This window comes from Acinonyx jubatus, chromosome B4, assembly GCF_027475565.1.
Source record: "Acinonyx jubatus isolate Ajub_Pintada_27869175 chromosome B4, VMU_Ajub_asm_v1.0, whole genome shotgun sequence".
NCBI lineage: Eukaryota > Metazoa > Chordata > Mammalia > Carnivora > Felidae > Acinonyx > Acinonyx jubatus.
The window spans coordinates 4,882,495-4,905,015 of record NC_069387.1 but is presented as its reverse complement, the minus strand read 5'-3'; the positions used below and the strand labels follow the sequence as shown (position 1 = coordinate 4,905,015).

General features: G+C 38.8%; 1 protein-coding gene across 11 annotated transcripts in view; it reads right to left on the bottom strand.

The window, feature by feature from the left end:
• The window catches only part of TASOR2 (transcription activation suppressor family member 2), a 79,082-nt gene that overhangs the window by 39,237 nt on the left and 17,324 nt on the right, over nucleotides 1-22,521 (bottom strand). For 4 of the 11 annotated variants that reach the window (XM_053225214.1, XM_053225210.1, XM_053225213.1 and 1 more), the window contains exons 2-12: nucleotides 19,402-19,535; nucleotides 13,285-13,430; nucleotides 12,908-13,003; nucleotides 11,782-11,854; nucleotides 7,563-7,654; nucleotides 5,557-5,694; nucleotides 5,286-5,410; nucleotides 5,187-5,206; nucleotides 4,995-5,094; nucleotides 3,182-3,282; nucleotides 2,397-2,500 (exon numbers count right to left, since the gene is read on the bottom strand). In XM_053225214.1, coding sequence (XP_053081189.1) covers nucleotides 2,397-2,500; nucleotides 3,182-3,282; nucleotides 4,995-5,094; nucleotides 5,187-5,206; nucleotides 5,286-5,410; nucleotides 5,557-5,694; nucleotides 7,563-7,654; nucleotides 11,782-11,854; nucleotides 12,908-13,003; nucleotides 13,285-13,430; nucleotides 19,402-19,535 — 1,129 coding nt within the window. Of the gene's footprint in view, nucleotides 1-2,396; nucleotides 2,501-3,181; nucleotides 3,283-4,994; nucleotides 5,095-5,186; nucleotides 5,207-5,285; nucleotides 5,411-5,556; nucleotides 5,695-7,562; nucleotides 7,655-11,781; nucleotides 11,855-12,907; nucleotides 13,004-13,284; nucleotides 13,431-19,401; nucleotides 22,509-22,521 lie in introns of all 11 variants that reach the window. The other 7 variants (XM_027073330.2, XM_027073333.2, XM_053225211.1 and 4 more) reach the window with 7 other exon arrangements.

Below are 22,521 nucleotides of genomic sequence, written 5' to 3'. Positions count from 1 at the left end.
TGGTCCAGTTTCATTCTTCTGCATGTTGCTGTTCAGTTCTCCCAGCACCATTTGCTAAAGAGACATGTTTCCATTGGATACTCTTTCCTGCTTTGTTGAACATTAGCTGGCCATATGTTTGTGGGTCCATTTCTGGGTTCTCTATTCTAGTCCATTGATCTATATATCTGTTTTTGTGCCAATACCATGCTGTCTTGATTATGGCTTTGTAATACAGCTTGAAGTCAGGACTGTGATGCTTCCAGCTTTGGCTTTTTTTTTTCCCCCAATATTACTTTGGCTATTCATGGTCTCTGTGGTTCCATACAAATTAGAGGTTTGTTTGTTCTGTTCTGTGAAGAATGCTGGTGCTATTTTGATTGGGATTGCACTGAATGTGTAGACTGCTTTGGGTAGTATCGACATTTTAACAATATTTGTTCTTCCATCCATGAGCACGGAATGTTTTTCCATTTCTTTGTGTCATCTTCAATTTCCTTCAAAAGCTTCCTAAAGTTTTCAGCGTATAGATCTTTTACCTCTTTGGTTAGGTTTATTCCGAGGTATTTTATGGTTTTTGATGCAACTATAGATGGGATCAATTCCCTGATATCTTTCTGTTGCCTCATTATTGGTGTATAGAAATGCGACTGATTTCTGTACATTGATTTTATATCCTGTGACTTTGTTGAATTCCTGTATCAGCTCTAGCATTTTTTTGGTGGAATCTTTTGGGTTTTCCATGTAGAGTATAATGTCATCTGCAAAGAGTGAAAGTTTGACTTCTTCTTTGCCAATTTGGATGTATTTTATTTCATTTTGTTGTCTGATTGCTGAGGCTAGGACTTCCAACACTGTTAAACAACAGTGGTGGGAGTGGACATCCCTGTTGTGTTCCTGATCTCAGGAGGAAAGCTCTCATTTTTTCCCCATTGAGGATGATATTAGCTGTGGGCCTTTCATATATGGCCTTTATGATGTTCAGGTATGTTCCTTCTATCCCAACTTTTCTTGAGAAAAACTCTTGAGAGTTTTTATTAAGAAAGGATGCTGTATTTTGTCAAATGCTTTTTCTGCATCTCGTGACAGCAGCATATGGTTTTTTTCCTTTCTTCTATTAATGTGATGTATCACGTTAATTGACTGATTTGTGAATAATGAACCAGCCCTGCAGCCCAGGAATAAATCCCACTTGATCATGGTGAATAATTCTTTTAATATACTGTTGAATTCAATTTGCTAGTATCTTGTTGAGAATTTCTGCATCCATGTTCATTAGTGATATTGGCCTGTAATTCTCCTCTTTAGTGGGGTCTTTGTCTGGTTTGGGAATCAAGGTAATGCTGAATTCATAGAATGAGTCTGGAAGCTTTCCTTCCATTTCTATTTTTTGGAATAGTTTCAGAAGAATAGGAATTAACTCTGCTTTAAATGTCTGGTGGAATTCCCCTGGGATGCTATCTGGCCTAGGACTCTTACTTGTTGGGAGATTTTTGATAACTGATTCAATTTCTTCGCCGGTTATAGATCTGTTCAAATTTTCTATTTCTTCCTGTTTGAGTTTTGGTAGTGTGGGAGTGTCTAGGTATTTGTCCATTTCTTCCAGATTGTCCAGTTTGTTGGCATATAGTTTTTCATAGTACTCTCTAATAAGTGTTCATATTTCTGTGGTGTTTGTTGGTTGTGATCTCTAAAACAGAGAGAAGCCTTTAGGGCGCCTGGGTGGCTCAGTTGGTTAAGCGTCCAACTTCAGCTCAGGTCATGATCTCGTGGTTTATAAGTTCAGGCCCCATGTAGGGCTCTGTGGTGACAGCTGAAAGCCTGGAGCCTGCTTCGGATTTTGTGTCTCCCCCTCTCTCTACCTCTCCCATGCTCATGTTCTGTTTCTCGCTGCGCTGTCTTTCAATAATAAATAAATGTTTACAAAAATTTTTTTAATAAAATAAAATAAAATGGAGAGAAGTCTTCAGATTGTTATATGCTTCTCATTAATGTCTTACTTTCTACAATATGGAAACAGTAGGGGCACTAGCTTTTGATTTTTTTTCCCCTCATATAGCTATAGATCAACACACATCACTCGTAAAGAAGTATCTCACAAGTGGTACTTTGATTAATTCAGACACCCTAGGGATCTACTCAATTCCTCTGTCATAAAACAAAAACAACAACAAAAAAGGATTTGGGAAAAACTGTCCTATTATTTTTAAAATCAGGAGTATAAACAGACTAACGAGACACGAGAGTTCACCGAGGCACAAAAAGGGATGAAGATGTTAGTCGATAAATATTAAGTGATGAAAATCCTTTCAGCAAACTAAAACGATTCACTCTAGGCACAGCCAACTAATAATTAGCTATCGATTTCTTAATGCAAGGCAAAAATAGGAATTACATTTTAAACTGATGAGCCTTACCAGTTGCTTATTTTTAATGTATTCTATTAGCTTATCTATTTTTTCCCCTTGTTTGTTTGACAGTTCCACCTCATACATCCTGAAGCACATATCTTGGCAATAGACTGTGGAGAAAATCAGAAAAACAGGACAATTTTTTAAAATGCCATTATGCCTTTTAGTAACCAATTTATCCATTTTAGATGTTGAAAAGATGAAAGAAGAGCTAGGAATACTCTTAAAAAAACATTCATCATTCAATGGTCTTTGTTACAAAACTCCTTAATAAGAAGTTACTGTATAAAGCATTTGGAAACAACGCTTTCATTAACATTGACTCTACTACAGTATTTGACAAGACCAAAAAAAATACTATACAAATAATATAAACATCAATGTTCCATGAATCAATCTAAATGACCAGGAAATTTCCTTCTTGTGTTTTCTGCTGTTTTTCTTCAGTTAGAAGTACATAAATAAGTAAAACCCACCACCGCAAAACCTCTGTTCTCCTTGAAAGGCATTGTCATGTGGTTCCAACTATTTGTAAGCATCTTTCTGCTTAACGCCCTCAGTGTTCTATAGTAAATCTACTCTTTGCCACCTTAGATAAACTACCTTTCACAGTTTCTAGTTGGCTTCCAAGGAACTCAATCACATAGCAACCCTACAACTTTCATGAAAGGCCCTTTTGCGAATCGCTTAGGGCCAAAACTCAACAGTGTGTGTATGCGTGTATGCATGATAGATAAAAATCAGTGGAATAAAGCCCAGGACGTGCAATGTATCATTACATGTGAACAGACCTTTTTGCTCCAAGTAATTCTGTTTTCGAAAGGCAGCTTCTGGTAGTCTTTTTTTCAAAGATGAGATTGTCATTACATACTTAAAATCTAGTTCATGTGGTCTAAAAAACAAAACAACAATATCATGCAATCTAATAAACACTTAAACTACATCTTCATAATTTTTGATTTTCTAATATAAATGCAAGCAAAAATATCAAAACAAGAAAGTCCTTAAATTGATAAACTCCCAGTCAGGTAATATGCACATATATAAATACTGCAGATTTTTAAATACAGAACCCCACAGACCACGTTGGCAAATACATTCACATTTTCTGAATGCGTGTGTTTCTGAGATGAAGCCAAACATCCACATGAATGGAAGAATTACGCATCCTGGGATGAGAATTTTCTAAACGTTATACTATGTGAGAATTGGCGACTTCGGACAATAGTGGACTGGTTCACCACACTGTGCCACAGAATGAACCTCATCCAGACTTTTGCACCATTTTCCCCGACTGTTTCCTTCTTTAAAACTCATTTTCAAATACTTCTGGACTTATAAATGCCCCCCTTGCCCCTAAATACTTCTGAGTGTGTGTGTCCTTAAAAAAGGACATTTCCTTATGCAACCACAAAACAATTAATAAAATCAAGAAATTAACAATGACATAGTACCATTATTTAGCCCACACACCTTATTCAAAGTTTGCCAAATGTCTCACTGTGGGGCTTTGTAACAAAACATTTCCCCCCCCCGGTCCAGGATCCAATCCAGAATGACACAATCCATTTAGTTATGTCTCTTTAATCACCTTCAATCTGGCGAGTCTCTTGGTCTTTCTTTATCTTTAATGGGTTTGGTATTTTTTCAAGAACACAGACCATGTATCTTGCAGAATGCCCCTCAATCTGGGTATGTCTGATGTTTCCTGCTGATTAGGACAGCAGGAAAACCACACAAGTGGCACTATGTCATTCTCCTTGCATCCCATCAGGAAGCACGTGATACTTATTCCACTGTTGGTGACGTTAACTTGGACCATTTAGGTCATTGTTCTGACCACTTCTCTCTGCATAGGTTAACTGCATTCCATAGTGACAAAGAACCTTCCCGTCTCTCCCATTTATTTCCAGAATTCTTACTGTACTCTCTGGGTTCTAATACCCCCCTCACTCCTCCCTCTTCTTAAAACAGGTCAATAGAAAGAAAATTAATTCTGACAGCACACCTGTTTTCACTTCATATTTCAATAAAATATGTCTATCTTTCAATAGTTTGGGGGGTTAACTAAGAACAGATTAAATAAAAAGATTTCATAGGATGCCCTTCACAGTGCCCCAGACGAAAATAATTCATTGTAATGTAACTACATGTAATAGCTACTCCACTTAATAGGAGTCTAGGAAAATCATGGGATAATCAGAAAATCAGATACTGTAATTCTTAATAAAGACTCAACAATAGCATAAGTGCCTATAATCTGCTGCACCTGCTATCTAGACAAATCCAATCTCTTTCTTGGGGAAAGTCAAACATCTAGTATCAATTCAGTTTAGCCTGTGAAGTCATATTCCTATGAATGGATAAAGATATTAAAATTTCAAAAGTGGCCTGTCAAAGATTATAAAACTATTTCAAAGCCAAGGTTGGAATTTAGATCTGAATTTAGGTTGCCTGTGCTCCGTACATCTACCCAAACGTACTCTAATCTGACACCAAGTACAACTGCTTCATTTCACACCAATACCAACAAACAAGACCTCAAAATGAGAATTAAAAAAAAAAGAGACAAACATTAGTAAAGGACACAAACTCAATACTTACAGTTGGGCTGGAACAGCTGTACCGTAAGAGGACCAAAGACTGACATCACACAGCAGACAGCCTTGAATAATTAATTTGCCTTGCCACAAAGGGGTAAGAGCTTTAAGAAATGAGTAAAAAAAGAAACTGATTACTTATGAACAAAACATTTACTGAAGAAAAACCAAAAGAACTAATTAAATAATTTCTTACCATTTTCACTGAGTTCAAATCTAGGGAAAAAGAAAAGGTATTTTTATAAGAGCAAACGAAACAGATCCAGTAAAACAAAGTATGTGCACAATTACTTACATGCTTTCATGAGCTGATGCTGCCATCTTTTTAGGTTCCCTGTACTGAAAAGCTACAATAACATAAGGACAGATCTGCCTGGGCCGCTCAATAACAGTGCTGCCTGAAAGTTCATAGAGGTAATACTGAAAGAAGAGAAATAAGGATTATCAGGGTAGCACTATGGAACTCCATAGGCACCAAGTTCATCTCAACTCCACCCAGTCCTGCCATTTAACACATTAGATTCAGAAATGTATCCTGGGAACGATTTATTCCCCGGTGACTATACCTGACTCAGTTCAAATGCGCGAAAATGACTCGTCTTGTGAGAAACCTTGTTAGTATTTGCAGCCACGTGGCAATCATAGCCAGAAGATGGGCTAGTATAGTTAGTTGTATAATTCTCAGACACAAACTTGACTTTTCCCTAGAATGAAAATATTAAGACTAATCAGATGTCTCTAAATGGCAATAATCTTATTCTAGGATTCATTTAAAAGTAGCCTAATGAGGATGTGGACGTGTTTCAAACAGATTGTTAAGAACTATGGCTCTGAGAAAATTACGTTAAGGCCAACAATTGTTTTAGTTATCCATAAGCCTCTTAACACTGTATTTAAAAATCTGGTATACCTGGGCATATTTCTGAGGTAAATGACCATAGTTTTTATCTCAACACGAAAGAAGGACATGAATCACCCCAAATTTAAGTGAACCATTTCTCTAAAAGAAAAATTATATAGCCTACCAGCCGAATAGATTAGCTCAATGACTGTAACATAAAAGATGACAAAAAAAATCCAAACTTTCACAGGATGAGTTTTCAAACTGAAGTATTAAGTTATCAATTGTAATTTAATACACATCAAGATATTTCTACTATGCTGGGACTCAGTAAATTAGCAAGGAGCAGATATGCAGTAAAGTGCTTAGCAGGTCATTGGCCCCAATTACTGAACAGTTGATAGTATTTCCTATAATAGATTTCTTATAGGACTTTCAGAAAAAGTAAAAAAAAAAAAAAAAAAAAAAAAGGAAGGCAATCAAAGTTACCATATGAAATATCATACAGTAATTTTAAAAGCTTTTGTAAATAATATAATGACATACGCGAAAAAATACACAAAGTATATACCAAATGAAGTAAAGTTATAGGCAACTTTTATTTTTATCTTTACAGAAAGAATTTACTTTTTTTTTTTTTTTTTTTATGTTAAGGTCCTGCTTCTTCATTTACAGAACAGTCAGGGGCCATAATAATAAGCCAAAGCATATAGACAGCACTTCTCAGTGAGCAATCACAGCCTGTACTGTCTCCCCCTCAAACATTTTATGGCGTCGGACATGGCTGACTTCTCAGCAGTAAAGGAAGAACTGAGAGCACATACAGGTAAACACTGAACAGCATGTCCAGCAGCAGGGGGGCACAGGGCCAAGAAGCCCAGGGCAAAGCCCAGCGGACATAAACACACCCCCGACGGCAGCCGGCACCCTCTGCCGCGGAGCGGGTGGACGAGGGAGGGCAAGCGGGGACTGTGCCCCAGGGGATGCTACCTGCTCACCAGTTTTTGGGGACACACTTTGGAATAAGAAGGATTCACACTTAAAAAGACACGTCAGTAGTGTTTATAATCCAAGAACTCAAGATAGTAAGACAGCTACAATGAAAGCAAAAACAACAAAACGAGACCACACAATGTGTCCTCACAAAGCCCACCAAGCACTAAAATCAAGTTTGCCTTGGATCTACCCAAGTGAACTTTCTAATCATGCTATTCACTTGTACTGAACTATGTAAGGGTGTTGAAGAACTTCTGAGATCAGCAGTTATAGATGCCACATAAAGCTGTGAACAGGGTCTGGATGTTTTAGGGATCGAGGAAACAGCCTCTCTTATTTCGACAATTTAAACCAAAAAACGAAAGTTCCCTTCTAAATTCATCTCTTGTAACTGGAATCACAATGTTTTATAAGCTGCTACTGGTGTCCTGTTATTTAATATTTAAAAAGAGGCACTGTGGGCCAGGGTGAGAGAAGGCTTTTCACTGAATACCTTTTGTATTATTTTGAATTTTTTTTTATTTTTTAAAAACATATTCATAGATGATCTATCAAAGGAACAAAAAAAGCTTTGTCTTTAAAGGAAAGCAAAAATAGCAGTAATCTTTTCTGAATTTGGATAGCTGTCTTCAATGACCACTATGTTTAGCAAATGATCTGCAAAGAACATTATCACAGACTGATAACCTTTAGTTTTTGAAAGAAAAATTATATAGAAGTGCATTTGGGCTTTACCTTAATTAGGTTAAAAATTACAACATAACCAGACTTCCCATGATACCATGGTCTTGCATGAAGATAGTCTGAATATTTGGAAATATACACACCTATAAAAGTATAAGATATAGATTAATTCACACTTTAAAAGGACTGTTTACTCATATACATTTCACATGTAAGGACTACCTGTAACTAAAAAGACAAATAAAAGTCAACATTAAACTGTTCCAAAACTGCTTACCTTTTAAAAACTATTGGAGATATTCTAAAAGTATGGAAACATGAGAGCTACGACAAGACAGAATTTATCTGACGGACAACGAATTTTCTAGTTGGGTACAATAATTAAAGAGGGATGAACGAATCACATTCTTGGTAAATTCTAAGTTTATTTTTTTCCCCAGGCAATCATTCTGTGGAAAGGCCTACAGTAATCTGATTCTCAAGTTATTTTTTTACAAAACATCTCGGTAAGTACTCATATAATAATAAGTGCTGAGGTTTACTAGATAGCAGGTATGTGCTGGGCAGCAGTGACACCAAAGGAAATAAAACAAGTTCCTGCCTTCAAGCAGCTTATTCTGCTAGTGTGTGAAACTTCCAGAAAGGCAGGAGGTACGTTTGTGTTCTTCACCATTGAAGCCACATCACAGCCCAACATACAGGAAGTACTTAACTGTCAGACACATGCTGTATTTGAGGACACAAAGAAATGGAAATAAGCAATGTATTTGTTTAGAAAAGGAGTTCTTTCAACAGACGAGTGAAATTCTCAGAGAACAGAGTGAACAAAAGTATGGAAGCATAAAAGATTATAAATTGTTTAGGACAGTGGGGCCACGGTGTGGGGAGCAGGGGAGAAAGCCCGAGAAGCTTGAGGCTGAAAAGGAAGCTTGGAACTGAACAGTAGAGATCTTTGTAGGGCTTGCTGTAGGCAACAGAGACCCATCAAAGGTGTTCAGCAACAGACTGCCACTTACATTTTTTTTTAAGTTTGTTTATTCTGAGAGAGAGAGAGAGAGAGAGAGAGAGAGAGAGAGAGAGAGAGAGAAAGCATGAGTCGAGGAGGGGCACAGAGAAAGGAAGAGAGAGAATCCCTAGCAGGCTCTGCACTGTCAGCGTGGAGCCTGATGCGGGGCTTGAACCCACAAACAGTGACATCATGACCCGAGCCGAAGTCGGATGCTTAACGGACGGAGCCACCCGGGTGCCCCCAGACTGCCACTTAAAAGAGGGCGGAGTCTCAAGAGGGGAGAGATGAGAATCAGGATCAACCAGAAAGCTGCCATAAGAGATGAGACAGGAGAGGAAAGTCTCCATGTGGCAGCGGTAGGGGAATAGGGAGGAAAGAGCAGGTCCCACAGAGACTCCTGAACCGCATCTCTCGAAACGCAAAGACAATGCAAGGCGAGAGCACTGTGATATGCTGGAGGGAGCAATGAGCTTGTGGTCGGCGCTGGGTTCCAGGGCCAAGTCCTTTCTTCCTACTAATAACCACATGACTGAGGAGTAAGTCACTTAAGCGGGGACAGTGGGCTTGGGTCATGGATGCAGCAGCCACAGGAAGCAGTCCTCAGGAAGATTTACTATAAAATACTACATTAATATAAAATATTATATAAAATATTACTGTTATACACAGGACTATCCATTTCTACGTGAGCCAAAAACTTAATTTTTTTTAATGTTTATTTATTATTGAGTGAGACAGAGTGTGAGCTGGGGAGGGGCAGAGAGAGAGGGAGACACAGAATCCGAAACAGGTTCCAGGCTCTGAGCTGTCAGCACAGAGCCCGACGTGGGGCTCCAACTCATGAACCGTGAGATCATGACCTGAGCTGAAGTCGGAAGCCTAACTGAGTCACCCAGGGGCCCCAAGGCAAAAACTTTAAAATGCACATAGCCAGGAGTGTTATTTTATTACCCAGACAAGTACGTGTTCAAGAAGAAACTGTACTTGTTGGAATCATCCAGTTTCTACTCTACCACCCTACTGAAGCCAGCCTGTATCTTAAACAATATAATCATGGGATGATAGTAATGTAGAAAACCGGCCTTATTGTTTTAGGGATGTAAGCTGAAGTATTTACTTTCAAATTCTCCAACAACAACAAAATTGTATAACCAAATTAAGGGAGGAATGCAAAACATTTTCTGTTAAACTTAGGGCATGGGTGTATTATATGGTCCTCTCTACTTTTCTTATGTTATTATGTTTTATAACGAAAAGAGGGTGGTGAAAAAGAGTAAGAAGAAAAAAAGGTTTTATGTAAAATGTTTCGGGGGTTAAGAATATACATTCCCTTTCGTGGTCTTTGGAAGATGTGAATGCAAGTTTTCAAACACGTTGCTTTACACAGAATGACCACATAACCCAGCAATTCCACCGCCGGGTCTATGCCTAAGAGAAGTGGAAACAAATGTCTACACAAAAACACGGATGTAAGTGTGCACAGCAGCATTTTTCGTAACAGCCAAGAAGTGGAAACAACCCAATGTCCCTCAAGTGCTCAAAGAATAAAGAAAACAGGTAGAACCCTACAACGGGATATTATGCAGCCAAAAGGCAAACAAAGGGCCGGTACAAGCTACACCACGGAGGAGCCCGGAAGACACTAAACTGAGGCAAGAAGTCGTACAACGTAACATGGGGTCCCATTTAGGTGGAATGTCTGCGCTAGGCAAATCCACAGAGGGAAAAGCAGATGAGTGGGTGCCTGGGCGGGTGGTGGCGGGGGATGCGGTGTCACTGCTAACAGGCCTGGGACTTCTTTCCTGGGTGATGCAAACGGTCTACAACGGACTGTGCTGTGGGTAGCACGACTCTATGAACACATTAAAAATTGCTGAACTGGACACTCTGGGTGAGTTGCAGGGTATATGAACTTCATCTCGGTGAAGCTCTGTGAAAGAAAAGGTCAGCAGGAATCTGGCCACTCCCCCAATCATCTCAGTCTTGATCCCCACACTGCTAGCATCTGAGAGAGCTGAATAGCTCTCCTTAGGTCCTTCTGCTTTCCGTCAAACTCCACTCCCCAGCTGTTCCTCCGCTACGCTGCTCCCGGCTGCCCTCCTCTCCCCTCCCCACCTGATGGTCCCACAACGATCCAACAGTCCTGACTGGTCTTTGCCACCTTCTCCTCCTGATACTGTCCCACGTAACAGTATCTTTGACTTCAACTAACACCCAGCCCCGCCACCATGAACCCCAATCTAAATCCTTTTCCAGCAACTTTTTTACCATCAACAGGATATCTCCCAGAAACACTGAGGAAAATCTCATTATTTCTCAAATCCAACTCCAGAAAGTAGTGTCCATTTACTGAGAGCTTACCAGGTATGTGCTCCCAGCTAAGCACGTCACATAGCCTCCCACTATCCTCACAACAGATCTAAAAGACAGTTTTATCTATTTCACAGATGAGGAAACTGAAGCTCAAAGAAATGTAGTGCTAATCCATATTCTTGACTATAAGATTACCTTTCTCTTTTAACTCCTCAGCTTCCCTAACAATGTCTTCTCCTTCTGTGCCTCTTTTCTATTAACGATATTGCTGTAGTGTAAGTTTACAACTTTGTATCTGAATATTTCTTTCTCTTACTCCTCACATTCCACAGTTGCCAAGTTTGGTCAGGTCTATCTATTCTCTATTCCTTACTGCCATTATAATAGTTTAGAGGACATCCTCATTAGTCCTGGATGACTGTACTAATCTCTTGGTGCTGGAAGATACCTTCAGTATCTTTTCTAGTCCAATCAACCTTTTAAAAAAAAGTTCTGGAGCTCCTGGGTGGCTCAGTCGGTTAAGCGTCCAACTTCAGCTCAGGTCACGATCTCGTGGTTCGTGGGTTCAAGCCCCGTGTTGGGTTCTGTGCTGGCAGCTCAGTCCCTGGACCCTCCTTCGGATTCTGTCTCCCCCCCCTTCTCTCTCTGCCCCCTCCCATTCATGCTCTCTCAAAAATAAATAAAAACATGAAGAAAGAAAGGAAGGAAGGAAGGAAGGAAGGAAGGAAGGAAGGAAGGAAGGAAAGAAAAAAATATAAAAAGTTCTGATATGTAACCTCTATTGGAAACTCTTAATTCTTAGACTCAAAGCTCATTTATTTGTTTAAAGCTCTGATTTTAAAGATTTTTATATCATTAATGAAACTGACTTTTAATAGAAGTATCTCATGAAATTAATTAAACCCCACTTCATCCTGTAAAAGAGATTCTTTTTTCTCACAGACTTACCTTTGGCTGGGTCACCAAGAGTAGTAAGAGCACCGCTGCCCACACAGAGTCCACGCTGACATACTAACTTTGCCTTGAAATAAATAAAAGAACTTTGCTTATCGTATCAGTCTTAGGAGAGACAATGAAATAACACTACAACAGAACCTTGCAAATAGATATGGAATGTGTACACAGTATGTATTTATGGCACAAAGCAAGCTTATGCAAGGTAACTGTGTTTGGTTAATAGTTTATGAAATGTTATCATTTCTGTTAACAAACATGTCATCAGCAAAACTAAATTGAACAAGCTCACAGATTAAGTCCTCTCTTGAAGATTTCAATTATAGCTATGGAATCACTAAACTGGAAGATGTGTTAACCCCAAATGCCTCTTTTAGTATGAATTCACAGTGTCTCTTATTTATAAGTGGATGATTAAGCAAATAAATGAATTCTTCTGGTATTACTATATAATCCTTATGTATATGCTAACGTTAAGTATTTTTTAAGCATCTACCTTTATTCTTCAATCACAATCACAATCAAAATACTGAATTATCTTAAGTTGAATTATAAATCTCTAGTGTTGTTAAATCTGTATCCAGGAAGCCGTACACATCTTTGGAGGCACACCCTCCACATAGCAGTTTCCTTCTCCCAAAGTTTTGGTACAAACAATACAGAAGTTCAATCTTCAAAGACAGTCATGAAACAATTTCAAGTAACTTGACTGCTGAAAGTGTTCACCTTATCCCACCATGTCATTGAAACTTGAAAAGGCCTCCATAAGAAACAGAAAGTATCTATGTGAACCATGATCCAGAACGGTGAAATATCCATTCACCCCGTCAAAAGGCATTACTGATACTTAAGAAACCTGCATTCATGCAAATCTGACCTCGAGCTGACAGTGTATTGCAGATGAAACTAAAGCGGGCCTGTGAAAAGGTGTAGAAATCAAATCCCTTTCATAATCAGCCTTCACAATCATTTATACTGCCACCAAAAGTACGTAACAAAAAACGCTGGTGAACTGGGAATTTTACAAATCTTAGAGAACTGAAATACCGATATTTAACGATATCATTAATTTTGTACACTAAGATCACAAAATTAGTGTTCTATGACCTAACCCCCTTACCTGACTTTCAGTTTCAAACAGAAGAAATCCGTAAGTCTCTTTAAGTTCTTCCTGAGTATAATTACTTGCTTTTTTTTCTTGGTAAAAAGCTTTGTACTGTATAAAGAGAGAATAATTGAATGCTATAAACATTTATTTTGCCTTGCAAATTAATTTTTAAAAATGCATCATCTGAATTCCTCCTGTTAAAAAACTAATGAAATTTATTATTTTTTCTATTCCCTAGAATACATTCTTATTACCTTCCAAGGATTTCTTATCTCATCTGAAAGTGACAGCTGAGAAGAACAAGGCTTATATACCAAAAATGATGGGTCTATTTCTTTAAAACTAAAATAAAACTAACACACAGACACAGTGTGTACCAAGCACCTCACCTCATTTAAGAAAATGTCATTTTTCACCAAAGTCACTTGACTGTACTGAAAACCATGCTCAGATGCAGAGTCCAAGTAAGAAGTATGAAGAATTGAAATTGCCCTCTGGAAGAGAGAGTCTGAACTCAAGGACACTGTCTCAAAAACTGTAAAACACAAACAAAAATAATGCAACTGTTTAAGATAACCAAAGGATGGGGTTTAAAGCGGCACACTAAATATCACTGAACACGTCATCTAGTCCCTGCCTGGAGAATGCAGACATTGACAATGTGTTCTTGGCGACTGTACCTGTACTGTCTTAAAAGACCTCTCACGGGAAGAACATAATCTAAACGGAGGTGAGCGGGGCAGCTGGGTGGCTCAGTCGGTTGGGCGTCCAACTTCAGCCCACAGTTCGTGGGTTCAAGCCCCGCACTGGGCTCTGTGCTGACCCTGGAGCCTGCTTCAGATTCTGCATCTCTTTCTCTCTGTCCCTCCCCAGCTGGAACTCTATCTCTCTCAAAAATAAATAAACGCTGAAACAAGTTTTTAAAACAGAGGTGAGTTACTGAGGGTGAGTTACTTTCAATACAAGAGTAAAATAAACCCTGCCAGATCCCTCGGGCCTTCTGGTTTAAAGCTGTGCGCTGTAACCACCGCCGGGACAAGCACACCAAACGTGATAGTGCCAAGGTGGTGGTCAGCAATCACTTAGACCAAGGTTTCTCATCCTGAAGTTCTTTAAAACGTACGCCACATTTTGAGACACTTACCCTTCCCGTCTTCTCATCAAATCCCCAAGTGAGCCTGCTGGGTTCCTTTCAAGGGGCCTAATAGTGCACACTCCACAAACACATTAGAAAGCATTGTATCTTTGGGGGTTCCTCAGAGCCTAGACAAGTCTATTGAACTTGACTTCTTACGGGTTATATTATGAAATTACTTTTCTCCATGTCCCCAAAATGAAACTTTGTTACTTTTTAGAAAACCTATGCAGACACATGCTATCCCAGAGATTCTGCACCGCCCCTCCTGTGACAGGCAGGGCTCCTAATCCAGAGTTACTGACTTGGCCCAATAATCCTCTGGATTGAGCCTTCGTACTTTTGATTTCACAAGTCCTTACTTTAGCCAGAAACTGGGCCTAGTGAGTTCTCATAACATTTAACTATTTGTTTACTCCCTTCTATTTCTATTCTCTTTAACAAGGTCGAGGTGGGGAGGTACAAACTAAGGACTAGAAGTTTTGGTCATATAGGATAAATAAACCATTACTACGGCTTCCTACTTCTGCCAGAACCTGCCGATTACATTAAAGTCCAAAACCTAAAGGAAAAACAGGAATTTTAGTTAAAAGTAACTAATAAGCAACGGTAAAAAACTGAACTATTATAGAAATGGAAACAAACATTTCAGTCAAGTTAATTTGGACTCAACTGTCCTACCACTTCAACTACCTAAGTAACGCTTCAATAAACAAAATGTCCTAGTATCCAAGGTGAAAGACTAGACGTAGCACGGAAGGAAAAGAGGATGAAACATTTAAGACTATTCTGAAATTCGTACATCTCATCCATGATCCAGATCAACTGTTTTACTTTTTCTCAGTTTCACTCTTTCCTTCGATAGCAGGGTACAAATGTTATAGCACATGGATATTCTTAAGAGGCTTGAATAGCAAAACACCAGGGGTAAGAATTAAAATGATGGCTTTAGCCATGTTACTCAAAGTGAGAAGCCTATGTCTTTGTAACTCTGTCTTACAAATAAAGTGCCCTGCTAGCTCAAATGCAAATCAGGATTCCTCTAAAACTTCAACTTGGGAAACTTTGTATTTCATATTTTTAAAAAGGCAAAATAATATTTAAAAATCTAAGTAAACTCTGAGGCTCACTGTTTGAGAAATAGGTTGCTTACAGTGAAAGAAATAAAACAGCTTTGGAAATGAACATCCTATGATTATCAACTCTTCAATTCCACGAGATGTTAATACGAAGACACAGGTTTTAAATTGCAGAAGTAACGAATATTACATATATCCACATTTTTGAGGGTCAATGCACAATAAACTAAAAACTGTGAAAAATAGTGCAATTTGAAAAATAAAAAAAGCCCATCCAACACAGTATTTCCAAAATACATGTGTCAGAGAACACTATTTGTCAGTGTGAGGAATACTGTTCTCAACAAAGCTATGAATAGAGACGATGGCTTAAAATAAACACTAGGAGGGGATGGACGCCTGGGTAGCACAGTCGGCTAAGTGTCTGACTCGATCTTGGCTCAGGTCACGATCTCACGGTTCATGAGCTTGAGCCCCTCATCGGGCTCTGTGCTGACAGTACAGAGCCTGCTTGGGGTTCTCTCTTTCCTTCTCTCTGTGCACCCCCTCCTCCCTTGTACTCTCTCTGTCTCTCTCAAAATAAATAAACTTAAAAAAATGCTTAAAAAAATAAAATAAACAATAGGAAGTGACTGTGTGCTAATATATTTTTATACCTAAAACTATTTATGGTTAAAAATGTTTCCCCTTTAAGTCAGCATTTTCCAAACAGCAATATATTTACAAAATAATTTTACAGTTAGCAGAAGGAAAAGCACGTCCACACTATAACTGTTAGAAATCTACAGTAAATCTTGACTCTTTCATAATAAATTATCTCAATTATACTCAAGAAAGCACAAGTTTCATGCTCCATAGCTAAGGAGATAGATGAGCATTTCATCAAGAAATTATTTGACATTACCTCTTCTTGAACAATGTACTCCCACTTAAGAGTCTCGCTAGTGTACAAAATAGTATGAGCACTAAATGGATGGCCGCATTTTTGCTGAGCAATACACACGCTTCATTTAAACATTCAAGGTTATCAGAATATTAAGAGACTGAAGAGGGGCGATCCTACAAAGAAACACTAAAACAACTTGAAAAATACCTGTCAGTAAAGTGGAAAGAGTGTCTCTTGGGACTTAAGTCACCAACAGAGAGCATGTGGGGAAAATTCAAGTTCAATCACAATGGCTCTAGACATTGAGTTAATATTCCTTCCTGTAGCACCTAGATCTGGGCACATTTCTACTAGGCGTGGATTCAGTCTCAAAAGTTATGTCAAGCTTGGCACAAAAACAGACACTCAGACCCATGGAACAGAATAGAGAACCCAGAAATGGACCCACAAACATATGGCCAACTAATCTTTGACAAAGCAGGAAAGAGTATCCAATGGAATAAAGACGGTCGCTTCAGCAAGTGGTGCTGGGAAAACTGGACAGCAACATGCAGAAAAATGAACCTGGACCACTTTCTTACACCATACACAAACATAAACTCAAAATGGAGGAAAGACCTGAATGTAAGACAGGAAGCCATCGAAATCCTCAAGGAGCAAGCATGCAAAAACCTCTTTGACCTCGGCCGCAGCAACTTCTTACTCAACACGTCTCCAGAGGCAAGGGAAACAAAAGCAAAAATGAACTACTGGGATCTCATCAAAATAAAAAGCTGCTGCATGGTGAAGGAAACAATCGGCAGAACTGAAAGACAACCAATGGGATGGGAGACGATATCTGCAGATGACTTATCAGATGATAAAGGGTTAGTATCTAAAATCTATAAAGAACTTACCAAACTCAACCCCCCAAAAACAATCCAGTGAAGAAATGGGCAAAAGACATGAACAGACACTTCTCCAAAGCAGACATCCAGATGGCTGACACATGAAAAAAAATGCTCAACATCACTCATCATCAGGGAAATACAAATTAAAACCACAATGAAATACCACCTTACTCCAGTCAGAATGGCTCAGATTAACAACTCGGGCAATGACAGATGTTGGCTAGGATGTGGAGAAAGGGGAACCCTGTTGTACTGTTGGTGGGAATGCAAACTGGTGCAGCCACTCTGGAAAAAAGTGTGGAGGTTCCTCAAAAAATTAAAGAGAGATCTACCCTACAACCCAGCAATAGCACTACTAGGTATTTACCCAAGGGATACAGGTGTGCTGTTTCAAAGGGGCACATGCACCCCAATGTTTATAGCATCCATTGACAACAGCCAAAGTACGGAAAGAGCCCAAATGTCCAGTGATGAATGAATGAACAAAGAAGATGTGGTATATCAGGACACCTGGGTGGCTCAGTCAGTTAAGCGTCCAACTTTGGCTCAGGTCATGATCTCATAGCTCATGGGGTCAAGGCTCGCATCAGGCTCTGTGCTGACAGCTCAGAGCCTGGAGCCTGCTTCGGACTCTGTGTCTCCCTCTCTCTGTTCCTCTCCTGCTCCTGTTCTGTCTCTCAAAATAATTAAAAACATTTAAAAAAAGAGATATGGTGTGTGTGTGTGTGTGTGTGTCTGTGTGTGTATACACATATATACATACAATGGAGTATTACTTGGCAATCAAAAAGAATGAAATCTTGCCATCTGCAACTATGTGGATGGAACTAGAGGGTATTATGGTAAGCGAAATTAGTCAGAGAAAGACAAGTATCATATGACTTCACTCATATGAGGACTTTAAAATACAAGACAGATGAACATAAGGGAAGGGAAGCAAAAATAATGTAAAAACAAGGAGGGTGACAAAACCTAAGAGACACCCTAAGAGACTTGTAAATACAGAGAACCTAGAGTTGCTGGAAGGGTTGGGGGTGGGGTGGGGATGAGGGGGGGATGAGCTAAATAGGGAAGGGGCATTAAGGAAGACACTTGTGGGGATGAGCACTGGGTATTATACACAGGGGATGAATCACTGGAATCTACTCCTAAAATCATTATTGCACTATATGCTAACTTGGAAGTAAATTAAAAAAAAAAAAAAAAAGTTAAGTCAAGCTTGACACAAGCTGGATTCTGCTCAAAGTACCCTGTATTTATCTCCCTCTTTCTCAAAAGCCATCAGAGATACTGAGTGTCTGCTTTTGGACACCTGTTTCTCTTTTTAACTTCTAATGAGAGGAATTAGAAAATTATAAACCAACCTCTGATGCTATGGCACAAGTATCTGTTTTCTATTCTAGAAGCATCTATCTGGTCTGAAAGCAAATAATGAGATGAACTAATGCCAACAACTTCAGTGTCACAACAACTGTTAACACAAATCAGCCACCTCTACATTGCCCCCAAACTCTCATGACCACATGCCCTGTTTATAGGCAGGAGCACTCATCAAAGACAGAAACACTCAGAACCCAACACCACCTGCCACTAAAGGTCCTTATTAGTATTCCCTTTAGACGGACTGCAACCTACCTCTGGTAACACTATCGATGCATCCATCCTCCATCAATCTAAGCTGGCCCTTTGATAGGTGCTGAAGAAGAGCCCATTCCTTAACTATCGGATCCTAAAATGTATTACCTTTACTTTTCAGACATTAAGGGATTGCCAGTTTAAGGTAAGTACAACTTTTTTAGAGCACAATTTGGCAGGACCTAACAAAAACTTAAATGTGTATACCAGAGAAGCATTCCACTTCCAGGAATGTACTCCTTAGACATACTAGCCTGAGTGCACAGGCTATATGTACAAGGGGTATTCCACGCACTTGTATCTATAATAACAAAAACACAAGATAACCAACTAAATTGCCGTCAGTAAGGAAACACCGTACAACTACTGAATAAAAATCAAAATAAATACATATATACTGACATATAAAAATATCTATTACATACTGAGTAAATAACATGTATTATATAATGTCATTTTGGTAAAAAAAAATACATTACAAATATGTGTTTGAAAATTTACAGAAAAACATCTAGAAAGATGGGAAACCAAATTAACAGTGTTTAAACCAATGGTTACTGAAGGAGAAGAGGATAAAGGGGAACTTTTACTTGTTACCTTATACATATTACAACTGAGGTTTTCTTACATAAGCATGTATTACTTCTACCAAAATGAATCATAACTTCAAAGAAATACAAAGAGAAATGTGACAATTTCCCTTGAACATATACCTTTTCCAATGCCATTTGAAAATTTAATCACATTAATTTTGGATTAATGACTTATAATTTTTTTAAAAAATCCTTTCATTTTACATGATTGAAATTAAAATTTTTTAATTCTACCGTGTTCCTTTGGGTTTGTTAGTAATAACTTATAGCATTTAGTTTAATACCCACTCTTTTCTGATATGAACCCTGGCTCGGTCTCCTCTAAGACAGAATGTAGCTGGGAGGGTGGTCTTAATTCACTGTCACCAAGTACACCCCCAGAATTCTTGACATAGTCCTGTTCTCTGTTAGTGTCATAATTGCTAAAATGAGAAAAGAAAAAATGAAATCATAAAGCGAATAGTTCTATTCACAGCATATTTACCATATAAACAAATGTTTACTGAGCATCTAATTTATGTTAGGTACAATTCTGTAATGTTTACCATCTTTGACAGGTCTCCAGAGCGAAGGGCGAAATTTGGTCTATAAGCAGTAACACACATAAGATGAAATGCCTTTCTTTTAATATTCTTTAAGTTCTGAAGAAAATTCTGTTCACAGAAATAAGTTATGCTTATAGTAATCACATTGGCCTCACTTAAAAAAAAATCTTTTGAAATGAAGAGTAGAGATTATAGAACTGCATGCATGTTCTACTGGTTGAAAGGAACAAAATCAAATAGAATACAGTTAAAGAAAATCTCTCCCCACCACTAAATATGATTCATCCATTCTTTAGATACAACTATTAGGGTGCCTATTACATATATATGAGAAACTGTCTCTACAATGAAAGCTTAGACTAGAAAAGGAAGATGAACCTGTACAGAAACCAGTACTGTAAATACGTGGGAGAATCTAGAACACAATGTAGTGGATGCATCATAGGGATTCCATTAAGATGGGATATATCAAGACGTTTCAGAGGGATCAATAACTTGAAGTCTGAGTAGGTGCTCAAATAATAAAGCCAAAAGAAGGGCTAGCCCATATATTTTCTGGCAACAGAAACAGTATGAGCAAAGAGAGAGAGAAACATATGTAAAAGGAACTGTGGGTAGTTTATTTGAAGAATTCAATGTACTTTAAAAAAAATTAGTATATTTTTAGTTTTACAATAGTACACCCTTTTTCAAAAAGGATCTGAGGCAGAATTGTGTGGATGTTATCAAGATTTTTCAGAAGAAGTTGTAATACTGACGATATTCATTCATTAAGCAAATAGGTTATTTATGTCAAGAGGGGAGAACTAAATTGGGAATCAGGAGACCAGGAGGGTAGGCCTACCACTAACTTGTTTTAAGACGTTAGTATTGTAACACTGTTGACACTTGCCTTCCCAAATATCATGCCCTGTTTTCTTTCCTTCCCCCAAACCACAATTTTGTTTAGGTATTAGGTGATTCCATGCTTTAGGCGGGAGCGGGAGGGAGGGAGAGAGAGACAGAGAGAGAATGAGTGTGTGTGTATGATATAGAGAGAGAGGGAATTTACGCTCATTATGGTATCTGGCCAATGAGATGTGAATGGACATCAGTAGAGAGAATTCTGAAGGAAAAAACACATTCTCCCCATCTCCATCTTCTAGCCTTAGGGCCTCGTTTTAAGATGTGTTTGCTGCCCGGAATTCCTTGCAACCAAGATGAGATTGATCAGCCGGCACATTAAGAGTGAAACAAAACAGAATCTCAATCACTGAAGAAGTCCTTGAAATGCTGAACAAATTCACCTGGAGCTGCCCTGCCTCTCAATCTTTTGAGATGTGAAATAATAAATGTTCCTTTATTGTTTAAACCACTCTCGTTGGCAACTGAAAACACGCTATGAACTTGGTTAAATCATTTATTTTAATGTCTCATTTACTTGGAATTATCTTTTAAAAAAGTTTTTTTTAATGTTTATTTATTTTTGAGAGAGAGAGAGAGAGAGTGCCAGGTGGAAGAGGGGCAGAGAGAGAGGGAGACACAGAATCGGAAGCAGGCTCCAGGCTCCGAGCTGTCAGCACAGAGCCTGACATGGGGCTCGAACTCACGAACTGTGAGATCAGGACCTGAGCCTAAGTTGGACGCTTAACTGACTGAGCCACCCAGACTCCCTGAAATTATGTTTCTAAAGCTCCTTTCCATTCTAACACTGTGACTTTACCAACTGCCTTCCTGAAACCCTGTTATGTATGAGGCATTGTGCACTGCACTAGATAATTTATCAAATTCCTCTTTTATTTGTCACCATGCATGGAGACATTTATCCTAGTATTTATTAGCAAGAAATCACAAAACCTAATATAACTTGAAACCTAAAATATAAGGGTATTTAAAGCCTTTGATTCCCACCTACTCAGTAAGTCTTACCTCCCTCCCACACACAAGGGAAAAAGACCCTTGATTCAGATCACTCCTAATGTAATTTCCCTTATTAGTTATATACAAAGTCTGATTTTCACACTCCTCCACCACTTCAAGTTTTCCTCACATTGAAAGCCCCCAAATGTAGCTTCTCTGATGACTTAAAAATTTCCCACCTGGCTAGAATCATTCTTCACAAGCGTTCCACGGATATTTACCATAGTCCTGCTCTATGTACAGGTCTGGGCTGGAGCTCGGGAACACGGGAACAAACGGGAGACTGTATGTCTTGTCTACCTGCGAGAGTGGTCTCTAACATTTAGGTCATAATTTCAGAACTGTCTGTCAAAGTTCTGTTCAGAACAAGCTCCTCTTCCATGGAACAAGTAATGAAGGGCACACATTTTGTAATCAGAAGGACTTGGCAAGACAAGATTTTGCAGCTAGGTCTTTCTACCTTTGTGACTCTGAGAAAGCTGCTTAATCTTTCTTCCCCTTCTTTTTAAAAATAAATGTCATCAAGGCACATACACTAAATAAAAAGCCGCATACCAGTAGTCTTATCAATCACTGCCCCTACCCTCCCAGGGAGCCCTGATTTCCATTCTTCTTAGGCAATCACTTTCAACTTTAGCTCTATCTTCTGGTAGAACTCCATGTTTGTAAATACAATAGCTGTATAAACTCATATCACTAATTTTGCTACGTCATTATTCAATGTTTCAATAAGTTGTATGCATTAATCATAGCTGGGCCACACTGGGTAGTCAATTTCCCTTTTTACATGATGTTTCATTTTTCTGAATTTAAGATGGTCTCTGCTTAAAATTCTCCCAGAGAACCCAAATCTCCTCCGAACAGATAGATACATCAAGTGTTTGGAGACGCCGTTTGTGCAGCATTGTGTCCTCCGGCTTCAGTCTGGACCTGTGCTCCCCAGTGAAGGACCTGTGCTCCAGGT